The following is an 11494-nucleotide window of genomic DNA, read 5'->3' on the forward strand; positions in this document are numbered from 1 at the left end:
CCTCTTGGTGGCTTGACAGGCGCTTCATCAGTGAAGTCGCTCCAGGCTTGAGAGGGCAGAAAAAAAAATAAAAAAAAACAATAATGATAATAATTACACCTTCACACGTAATGAGCAGAGCCTACGGGCCACAATACATAACAGCTGGGCCTGGGAGCTGTCAGACGGCTAGATAGTGAGTGAACACTCGGTGCAAACCAAAGGCAGATGTGAATTATAGCTTGTGACACATAGCTGTGTGGTTAGTAACGGGCAAGGGGGCGGGCTTGGATCTAAAGATCTTAATATACTGTTGCACGGCGCCTTTCTAAGCACTGGAACGCGGCATTAGAGCTTGAAGTTTTTGAGGGTCGGCCTCTCAACAGTTGCAATACCTGTTCCTGCTCAATTTTAAGGGAATTTCGACGCATGTATATCCTCCCACAAAGCCTTTGACGCAAAGTGCCCTTGTGGGGAGCAATTAACCTAATGTTGGTGGTCTTAACAGGTAAATAAAGACTCCATTAAAACCACTGGTGGTTTGCGATCATGACAAGTGTAATATTTTGTGATAAGTGTGATATTTTAATGGGACTACTTTGATTTACAGTCTTTTACAATGGTGTGCGGGCATGCAAGTGTGTGTGTGTGTGTGTGTGTGCGTGAACACAGCTGGATAATGAGAGGAGGTGATTAATGCCGGAAGGCCAGATCGGGGCAGAGATATGAGAACAGGCCTCGCCCCGACACCTACAGACTCACAGTTACGGTGCCTTCGGGTTCTGTTTATTCTCTGGTCTCTCCTTCGTCACTCAGTCTCATCGTCTCCCACTCTTCCTTACTCATCGAACACTTTGTCCCATCACGATCTCTCTCTTTTAACCCCTGATCTAATAATGCTGCACGGGTTGTTCTGACATGATGGAAACAAAACAGAAAAAGACGTGCAGTGTATGTAAAGTACGCCGTGCACTGCACCATAACAATTTTAGGCGAGGAACCAATGTCACCAAGACATTGTTTGGATTTAAGCATGATTTGGAAAAGATTCTTGTCCCGTGAAGGAAAGAGGTTTTTGGAATTTTTGCCTGTTAAGTGAAGGAGAAATAGACACAATGTAGCTGCAGTGCTTGAAGAGTTAGAGTACAGCAAATTGAGGGTCACGGCTCTGTGCTAACACTTTAGCATGTGCTACGTTGAGATACACGCACTCACTTTAGCATACACTGTGTCGGGAGACAGCAGGCTCCATGCTAAACACTCCATCCCGTGAGAGACTGTAGGCTCTTTAGCATCTACTGAGCTGACTGATTCATACTTTACTCACATTTTTACTTTGACTTGCACTTTTCACATTTATTCGAACATGTCCACAAAATAAAGTACATATTGAGAGAAGGAGAAGTGTGGTTCACGCCGGGAGCCAAGTGAGGAGAGAGCAGTCGGCTATGGGAGGAGGGGGAGAAAAGACAACATTGGCAGAGCGAAAAGGCTCTCCCGCAAATGTTTGGACAAACAAGTTTGGTGCGGTGATGATACGGACAGCGAGGAAAAGGTCAGAAAAACTGCCACAGTGTGTTTGTTAGATCAGATGAGACAGGGTAATGTCTTGAGTCTTGAGAACTTTTCCCATGCCACACTTGACTGGCGCTATAAATACTTCTTACTTGAGTGGGTAATCGAGTACTCTTTGCACCCCAAACCAACGCTCTTAAACTCACACGACACACACACACACACATCCCGACTTTTTTTTTTTTTTTTTGCGAAATGGTGATCTCATGCACATTGCATCTGGCCTCAAGTGATCACAATGGAGCAAGTTGAAGTCTCCAAGCAGACCATGTTTTCTACATTAGCCCTTTTCTGGAGCTTGTGATATCAATAATATGCATCTTACTCATCCGCTCTGGGGTTAAGACTGTTGAAGCCAGTGCGTGTGTGTGTGTGTGTGTGTGTGTGCTGAATTCGTTAACGTTTAACTTTTATATACGCCAGAGCAACAAGATGACAAACGCCAATGAGCACATTTTCATCAACATACATTTTGCTGCATTTCCCACTAGATAATAAAGTCGGCTTGTGTAAAAACGGAGCTGCGTGTGTGAGAGATGAGAACACACACAAGGGATACATAGAGTGCAGAGGCGGGGAGAGCAAAGCCAACTGCTTTCATTCAAACTGCAGACACAGCCAGTCACATTCGAGCAGTCACCAGGAAGGAAAAAAAAAAGACGAAAAAAAAAAAAAAGAAAAGACTAGCATGTTGAAACAGTGGGCAACAGCGACCTCTAGTGGCACGACAGCAAAGTGTCATGTCAGGTCAATAATGTGTTGAACTTCATTAACACTTTTCTCTCACACTGACACGTGATCTAATTACTTGCTGCATTCCTCCCATGAGGTTAAAACCTGTCCTGGTGTTTATGAGGTGAATTTGAACAAATGCTACAGTGTTTTTAACTGAATAAATTGGATTATTTTTTTGCTTTAACTATTTGTGAATGGATATGAAATCACACATCATGCACAACGTGGCATTTGATATCCATTTACAAATTTGATATCCATCTTAAACAATTTGTAAAGGATTATTATATGATGTAAATCATATCAGGTCAGCATATAACCTACTACTGCAAGTACATGAGTGAGACTGGATCTATTCAGAGATGGAGAGATACTGCCCCCTGTTTACGGCAAAGCTGAAATACTACTTAAGAGTTTGTACTGTAAAGAATTCTATGTAAAGTCTTACATGCCATGTTACTACAATATGTGGTTTTTGTTTTTAGGTTTGTCGCAAAATATTGATATAAATGATGGATAAATCTTTGTAGGTAAAAAAAAAAAAAAGTCGGTTTCAAATTTGAAAATATTAGAGATAACATTTTCCATTGCCTTCCAGTTCGTTTCAAATGTATATGTACTGACTTTGAGTGTCCATAGTAAGTGAATTTAAGGGACCTTACTGTAGCCTGTTATTATGGCATTTCGTATGGTATCACCATAATAATCCTTGTGATTTGCACCTTGTTTGTAAGAGTGTCCTCGTTTAGGGCTGATTTAATCCCATTGAGACGCCACCGGAATTGCGTTGTGAATAGGATTTGTCGTATTTGTCGTATTTGTAACACTTATTGAAGTAGATTCGCCAAAAACAGACAACAGTTCAACGTCAAAAGACTGCTCCAGGTGAGGCTCGAACTCACAACCTCGGCATTGCTCTACAATGTACTGTCATATAAGTACCGCGCGCTAACCGATTGCGCCACTGGAGCTCACTATGATTTCTCCGCAGTTGGGTTTATAAACGTACTAAGAACCTAAACCAACTACGTATTGTTTTCTTTCGTTTCCTTTTTTTTACCTCTGTTGCACTAGTTGCACGCATGCGTTTGTATTTGACATCAAACTACGAAAAGACAATGGTGGATTGAATAATAGTTAAAGGACAGCTAACGTTAATTTGTTACACAAAGCGCTGTTGTTGTCAGCAGGGTTACCGAGCAGAGAGGCATCTTTGCATCTTTTTGTAGCCTAATGTATTATTTTGTCATTATTGTGACTGGGAAAGATAAACTAAGGACACAGATCTATGTCATAAAAGTATGGAGCCATGGCAGTTGACAGTTATGTAATCGAAATACCCAATAAGCTTATTGCCTATAACAACATCTTTGTCAAGATTGGGGGCAGATGACATTAACTTACTTATATATATATATATTGTCCGGTGGGAGCTGAACATCAGCTCCCTCATCAAGAAAGCCCAACAGAGGATGTACTTCCTGAGGCAGCTGAGGAAGTTTAACCTGCCACAAACAATGCTGCTTCACTTCTACACCGCCATCATAGAGTCCATCCTCACCTCCTCCATCACCGTCTGGTACGCTGCTGCCTCCACCAAGGACAGACGCAGACTGCAGCGTATCATCCGCTCTGCAGAGAGGGTGATCGGCTGTAATCTCCCGTCTCTTCAGGACCTGTACTCCTCCAGGACCCTGAGGAGAGCAGGCTGACCCCTCCCACCCCGGACACCATCTGTTCGAACCCCCTCCCCTCTGGCAGGAGGCTGCGGTCCATCAGGACCAAAACCTCCCGCCACAAAAACAGTTTCTTCCCCTCTGCAGTCAACCTGACAAACTCACACTGACCCCCCCAACACAAACACAAGTTATACGTTATATTAACGTACATCACCCCTGCCCCCCCTGCGTTACATTAACGCACCCACCCCCTACTGGACACTTTACCTGGACACTTTACTTTATTCTGGTCACTGCACTGTTGTTATTTATCTTATCTTATTTTCATTTTTATTCTTATTTTACCTTTTATATTCTACATATTTGTTGTCAAAACAATAGCACCTTCAGACCACGGCAAATTCCTTGTAATGTATGTTACCTGGCAATAAACAGTTTCTGATTCTGATTCTGATTCTGAAGATATACATTTATTGGCTATACATTTATACACAATAATGCGCTGCTGTTTTACAAAAGACAATATTGTTTTTTGACACAGAAGTTATAGAGGAAACCAATCTTTTCTTTTTGGTCCCCTTCTTTATCATAAACACCTCTGAGAACAGCATCAATAGACGTCCTCTATAGATGCAGTGAATGAAAACAAATGAAGGTACACACTTACATTTTACTGCTTTTATTGACATTCATATCCATTAATATTGAACACTGGCAGGCACTCTACTGGTCACTGTGTGGAATCTGATGTGATGGATGTTATAACAAAGCCCCCTACCCAGTCTAAAATATAAATTCACATTCTGCGGTTAAATATTTATTGATAGCATTTCAAGTATTTTAGTTTACAAGCATTGGTTAGAGTATAACTAGTACAGAACTATTTCAGCGAATGTGTGTGTGTGTGTGTGTGTGTGTGTGTGTGTGTGTGTTCATAGCATGCCATGTACAATGCAGTTACTGTAACGTTCTCAATGCAGTTGTCATGTGTGGCAGTGCTATGTACTATTGTTTGTACAAATTTCCCTGTGATGATAACATTTCCTGTCCCTGTTCAGTAGCACCATTAGAGTTTTCTGCTCTCGCCCTCACAACGCTGTTTGAGTCAGTGAATCCGAGCTTTCCACTGGCTGTGTTGTTGGCTGCGCTGCCGTTCTTCTTCTTAAAGCCCAGGCGACTGATGGAGCTCCTGATGGCATCAAGGAACATGGAGCTGGAGAAAGAGTAGACGACAGGGTCCAAAGCGCTGTTGAGGTAGGTGAAGCCGATGCATATCTTAAAGAGCTGGGTGAACAGCTTGTAGGACTTGCAGTCCGTGGGGTGGAAATACCTGATGTACACCCCACTCAGGCCTGTGAGGACGCTTGGCATGAAGCAGATGGTGAACACCAAGCTGATTACCCCTACTGCTCGGATGGCCCTCCGGACCTTCTTCTGCCTGTCCATCCGCCGTTGGCGCAGGTAGCATGTAACCCGGGCTGAGCAGAACAGCAACACAAACCAGGACAGGAAGAACTCTGCAGTGAAGACCACGTAGTGTACCTTCATCGTCAAAGGGATTACACTGTAGGCGTCGAAGCTGCGACACAGGGAGACGTTGCCACCCTGGTGGAGGAGGTCCGTGGTCAACATTGGAATCCGAAGGGCGATCACAACAATCCACATCAGGACTGCGAGGCACCCCGCCTGAGTTAAAGTCATACGGCTGACGCAGTGATGCGGATGGACCACTTTAAAGTAGCGATTCAGTGCCACAGCTGTCATGAATGCAATACTGGCAGAGCGATTGACAGTCAGCATGAAGAGGTTGACGCGGCACCAGACCTGTCCAAACACCCAGTGGTCCCCCCGGAGGTGGGTGTCGATGCGGAAGGGCACGCTGATGAGCAGCAGGAAGTCAGCTAGAACCAGGTTAAAGAGGAAGAGAGTGTGGGGCTTCCAAAATGTCATGCGGAAACAGAAAATCCACAAGGCTACTATGTTTCCTGACAGGCCCACAATCACCTCAACGATCATGACAAAAAGCAGGAACAAAGTCTCAGGTTCTTGGGTGGTTGGGCAATGTATGAAAGTTTTATTCATTGCCTCGGCGGCACCTGTCACAGATTCCATTTCGGCTGTGAATGCGGTCTGATCTCTCCCAGGTTTTCCCACTGCTCCTTATTTTCAGCAGATCTAACGTTCTTGAAACTTCCACAGAGGGGAGAAGGAGAGAGAGAAGTGTTATAGACCTTAATATTTCATGGGTCAAATAGTTAAAGCAAAAGTTTGACATTTTGGAAAATACACCCTGTGGCTGGGATTGCACCTCATTTGTACGTTGCTTTGGACAAAAGCATCTGCCAAATCAATATATGTAAATTTAAATGGACTTACTCACTTTCTTGCCAAGAGTGAGATGAGAAGATTGGCACCTCTCATGTTTGTACAGTCAATATGAAGCTACAGCCAGCAGCCGGTTAGCTTAGCCTTGGATAAAGACTGAAAAGCTGTTTCCCCCTGTTTCCAGCCTTTATGCTAAGTTGTAGTTTCATTTTCAGGACTATTAAATTATGTGATCAAATGTGTGACATTGTATGCCTACGCAATTTCGCTTTTCCCTGTCTATCTTCTCTTTATATATGACAAAACATTGCATAGTTGTGAGATTACATCAGTGATAGTAAACAACTCTGTTGTCAGTCTTTTAAAGGTCTGAACTCAAGACGAATGTACAATCCGGAATACGGAAAAAGTTTCAATTTCAGCACTCACCAGCAGTCAAGACTGAAATCGTAGGTTCCCTCTAAAAGACCCAAAAGAAGTTCTCATATCGGTGCAGTCGGCAGATGACGACAACAAGGTGTCCGAACCCTTTCAGGTAGTGAAAGTGGTCTAGTGAGACGCGATCCTTGCGGCATTCTCTCTATAAAAGCTGGCTTTATCTGAGGGCATGTCATAGCATGATGAGGGCCATGATGGTTCCAGGGAAAAGAGGCAGGAAAACACTTCTTCACTTCTGGAATTTGAGGTCACAGTCACAGTGTAATGGCCCATAATTGCACCGTCTTGTCCTACTTCCTATTCTAAAGAACCTTTAATTTGTCAGGGAATGTTGTATTGATACGTGGGAATTTATCATTCAAAAAACAGAAATTATTGCAGGTGTTTGTTGACAGAGATGACACAAATGCATGCATAAACACACACACACACACACACACACACACACACACACACTAACAATACCATCAAGAACTGGGCTATGGCTATGTGCAAGTAACTTCTATACATTCCCACAATTGATAGATACTATCAGCACTGTATAGACATATCACAGTACTGCAATCCCGGTGCTTAGTACTAAACAATATTGACCGCTCTAGGTCTATTTCTGACATTGTGATGTTGCCTGTTTCAGAGGGTAGCTACCTAGCCTAGCAGCCTACTGCTACGCCACATGTTTTGTTGCCCTGATTGGTTGTAGCGTCCAGTAGCATTTTGGTCTGCGCCCACTGATAACCCCGCCCCCCCCCCCAAAAAAAAAATCGAAAAAGGAACTGAGAGGTTTGAGACTCAACATATAGTGATTTGAAGAGGGCAGCGAGTGAAGGCTCTCTGTGCTTTCTGAGAGAGAAAATGCTAATTTCCTAACTTTCTTTGGTGACAATTCAGTACACAACAATGCACACACACACACACACACACACACACACACACACACACACACACACACACAGAGAGTCAGCCGAGCTCACCACTGTGTGAACAGTCCGACCTTTGTCAGCTCGATAACTTTATGGTCACTGACTCCCATACGGCGGTGCAGTCCCCCCCCTCCAAGCCCTAAAGGTGTGTTTGCTAGAATCACTGGACTCTGATCTAGAGTTCCGCCATTCATCTAACTGTTTTATTAGAGTACACACAAAACAAACACACCAGGACCCAGCAGTAGCACCATGTCAGGACTGACATCTGCTCTCAGAGACACTTTATGGTCACATTAGTGTGCTGTGCATGTGTGAAACTATACTGGTAGAGCTCCGCATCCATATTTATACAGCGTTTATGTGTGTGTGTGTGTGTGTGTGTGTGTGTGTGTGTGTGTGTGTGTGTGTGTGTGTGTGTTGCCAGCTTTCTCCGCACCAATCTTGCAGTAAATTCTAGCTACTCATTTTTATAACTGCAGATGAATGCCTAATAACAATCATAATAATATGATATTAATGTATCATAAATGTCATATCACTACTATGAAACTATTGTCATAAAATGTCTCTTTTAGATAGAGATATGTGGACGCAAGTAGTTTCACAGTCAGTTCTTGTATCAATCAATGTGTGTACATTTTGGGCAGCCCCCCCCACCCTCCGCCCCCAACACACCCAGCTTCTGTTGTTCACTGAAAACCTCCAGGTTTGCTCTCCGGAGACACTCGTCAATACATTTGCGTGCTCAACCGCATGCGTAAAAGAAACCATTCACGCCGCCGCTGCGAGGTCGACACTTTTATTGGCACTACATGCACGCACACAAAATTGTTTCCTCAGGTGGTACAGGTTTGCTTCCTGGGTCTGTCCCTTGGTTCACGACCTCGGCCTGCGACAGAGACATCACTGTCTCACTCTGATAACACAGAGCCGCTTAATGTTTAGCCCAAGATCCACACACACACACACACACACACACACACACACACACACACACAGATCCACAGGGAAGCAGAGGGATTACAAAGGCACAGAGACCCATATGCTGCCCGGGGGATGGAGGTGAGAAAACGAAATGCAAGGAGAACGCAAGGTAGTGATGACCAAGGTGAGAATTATCACTGTTTATTGTTTATTATGTTTGATAACTGTAGAAGACCACACTTTGAGGCATAATGTGCCATTTGTTTGTCATTGCATCCTAATCTCGGTTGAAGTCAGCCAAGTGAGTGTGTTGGTTTCAGTGCTATTGGGAGACTATGGTGGGCTCTATTTTACTTTCAGGAGAAATAATTGAAGGACAGGGACGGTCACCAAGTTGAAATGGCACTGGTGAACGGCACTTCTCTGCAGCGCAGACTGAAAACCTGTTGAAGATTTTTCCAAGCCTTTAATTCTCTAAGCTGAGCTATTAGCCTGTTAATCCACATTAGAGCATGTGCACTACGCTGTGTGTCCCGTGGAGGAGGGTGGCGGCGCAGGACTGCACACGCACAGGACGTATCATAACGTGGGGAAGAAAGACATGACGTTACCTGCCAAAATGTAGTAAAAGTTGAATATGTCCTATAGCTGTTTGAATGAAAGATCAGGGTAAGAAACAAATGCTGGAACACTGTGTTTTATCTATGAAGAGTTTAAGAGGTATAATTCCACCCATTTAAAAGCAATTGAAAATTAAACATTCATTGTTTAGACCGGAGGACTTTCATGATCAGGGTCAATAATACCACTCTGAGTAAGGACCCCCCTTTATCCAGCATCGTTATCGATACACCTCATTGTTGCAGTATTTATCTACTTAAGGTTTTCTTTTTCGCCGATTTTGATCACCATGCTGACGAAAACATATGGGGAAGGAGCAATTCATAATCCCAATGTACACACACCTGTGATCCCGCCACTGAAATTCACTCCCACAATAACTTTTCAGTTACCATTTGTCAGTTCTGCATTTCCTCTGGTAAGTAAAGTAAGAAGTTCACTTGTCTTTGACAAGATACTGTATATGCCACTCTCCTGTCTGTACCTTTCACTTTAAACTGTAAAAAAAAATCTTTGCTAAAGTTATTTAATAGTTTGTTTTTGGGAACACATTTTGGATATCTTGTAAAACTCTCCACATGGGCCCAAAACGTACAGTAATTACAGTTTCTCTGTGAAAGGGGCTAGTGTTGAGGATGAAGCCCCAGCAGAACCACATGCGAGCGTCCCAAGTCGTCCCCTCTCTGCTGTGGTTCGCCTCTATGTGTACGCGCTGCACGGCTGCCTCTGTGAGGTGGCCTTCACCGCCGTGTGGGACTGGTGCAGCACCCAGGACAAGAGGCTGGCAGGTCACAGCAGCCTGTGGGCGCTGCCTATGTACGCTACGGCAATCTACTTCATGGAGAGCCTGAGATCCCGGCTGCTGGATCAGCGTCACCCGCTGCCAGTGCGTCTGACGGCCTACACCACGTTCATCTACCTGTGGGAGTTCAGCTGGGGGGCAGGGCTGAGGCTGCTGGGGGCCTGTCCCTGGGACTACTCAGGCTATAGGTACAACCTGGGGGGACTGGTGACACTGGAGTACGCAGTGCCCTGGGCCGTAGCAGCATTTATAGCAGAGAAGCATGTGATCAGGAACACTCTGAGGATAAGACTGCACAACTGAACTGATATCATTCTGGAATAATGTGCTTCCAAAATCCACCACAAAGCATTTATGGACATTGTTGTAGACAACAACACCACGCTTATATTGATTGATTAAAAGGTTGGTGCACATGCTACGCTGTGGTTTTATGGGGGTTTTTGTACTAGAATATTTCTTTTTTTGAAATTGTTGCAGCCCGTAACTCCCCATTAAACCTCAAATGTGTCATTTTAACATTTCTGTTTGTGTATGAATGAAACAAATAAGACACATTGTCTAATTGATGAGCTTTAGGAATGTTTTTGAACTTTGGACAGAGCCAGGCTAGCTGTTTCCCCCTCCTTCCAGTCTTTACACTAAGCTAAGCTAAGCTAAGCTAAGCTAAGCTAACCACCCCCCTGGGTCCAACTCTGTGCCAAACGCACAGACAATGAGAGTGGTTTCGACTTTCTCATCTAAATCTCAGCAAGAAAGGGAGTGTATTCCCCAAAATGTCAAAACTATTGCTTTAAAAAAATGTACATTGTTTGAAACAGCTCAGATTTGGACTGTCTAGCCACTGAATACAAACAAAATGATCACAACGTGAAAAGTGCAAAGAGAGAGAAATACAAAGTGTTGGCCAATTACAGCCGATATCAGTAAATAGCTTCAACCCCAAAAACCAAAGTCATATCTGCGAGTGAACAAGCAACTCTCCTTTCAGCACATCCAGATAACAGTGATGTGGTTAATCCTGCAAGTGGTCTTTGTGTTTTTTTTTTACTTTACTTGATTCTTTTAGCAGTTTGATTCTTTGTACAGGCTACGATGACATTGACATTAATATGTGACTTTTTTGCATTGGATGTTTACCTACAACAAGTCTACCCCTATGTGTCATCAATAGCTGCACCCATTGCCAGACAAGTTTTGTATTTCAGTGGAAAAATACGTCTAAGCGCGTCACATATCAAATCTCATGCCTCGTCAGTTCTGGGTTTCTTTGTAAAAAAAAAACAACCCCCCCCCCCTCAGAATGACATGGAGCTGATTAAATAAGAACCTGGCAAGCTGAACTTGGCACAGAACACATGAATGATGTTGTTGAGGCTTGTGTTTAACGTCATTTCGGCCAATAAGATTAAATAGGACTGCGGCTGCAATGTGCAGTGTTGAGCGATAGTGATTTTCTTTTCGACTCCCAGAGTAAATCTACGTGCCGA

The 11494-nt window shown here is 43.7% G+C and overlaps 2 protein-coding genes and 1 non-coding gene across 3 annotated transcripts; 1 reads left to right on the forward strand and 2 right to left on the reverse strand.

The window, feature by feature from the left end:
• Window positions 1-3166: 3166 nt before the first annotated feature.
• trnai-uau (transfer RNA isoleucine (anticodon UAU)) lies at window positions 3167-3260 on the reverse strand. The gene is made up of 2 exons: window positions 3223-3260; window positions 3167-3202 (listed from the first exon to the last, which is right to left on the reverse strand). It is a non-coding gene; the product is annotated as a tRNA-Ile (tRNA).
• A 1371-nt stretch (window positions 3261-4631) lies between these two features.
• Window positions 4632-6836, reverse strand: hcar1-3 (hydroxycarboxylic acid receptor 1-3). Its single transcript, XM_070915915.1, has 2 exons — window positions 6723-6836; window positions 4632-6158 (listed from the first exon to the last, which is right to left on the reverse strand). Exon 2 carries the CDS (start codon window positions 6078-6080, stop codon window positions 4974-4976), a length of 1107 nt encoding a protein of 368 aa, XP_070772016.1. The 5' UTR covers window positions 6081-6158; window positions 6723-6836; the 3' UTR covers window positions 4632-4973.
• A 1810-nt stretch (window positions 6837-8646) lies between these two features.
• LOC139294720 (transmembrane protein 229b-like) lies at window positions 8647-10307 on the forward strand. Its single transcript, XM_070916651.1, has 2 exons — window positions 8647-8765; window positions 9823-10307. The coding sequence occupies exons 1-2, from the start codon at window positions 8714-8716 to the stop codon at window positions 10305-10307; spliced, it is 537 nt and encodes a 178-aa protein (XP_070772752.1). The 5' UTR covers window positions 8647-8713.
• The last annotated feature ends 1187 nt before the right edge of the window (window positions 10308-11494 follow it).

This window comes from Enoplosus armatus, chromosome 12 (genome assembly GCF_043641665.1).
Source record: "Enoplosus armatus isolate fEnoArm2 chromosome 12, fEnoArm2.hap1, whole genome shotgun sequence".
Lineage (NCBI taxonomy): Eukaryota > Metazoa > Chordata > Actinopteri > Centrarchiformes > Enoplosidae > Enoplosus > Enoplosus armatus.

Excerpts from the sequence above, each read along its gene's own strand:
- hcar1-3 (XM_070915915.1), bottom strand. The coding sequence starts at position 6,080 with ATGGAATCTGTGACAGGTGCCGCCGAGGCAATGAATAAAACTTTCATA.
- LOC139294720 (XM_070916651.1), top strand. The coding sequence starts at position 8,714 with ATGGAGGTGAGAAAACGAAATGCAAGGAGAACGCAAGGTAGTGATGAC. Across the intron at positions 8,766-9,822 it reads GCAAGGTAGTGATGACCAAG|GGGCTAGTGTTGAGGATGAA; the intron begins GTGAGAATTATC and ends TCTCTGTGAAAG.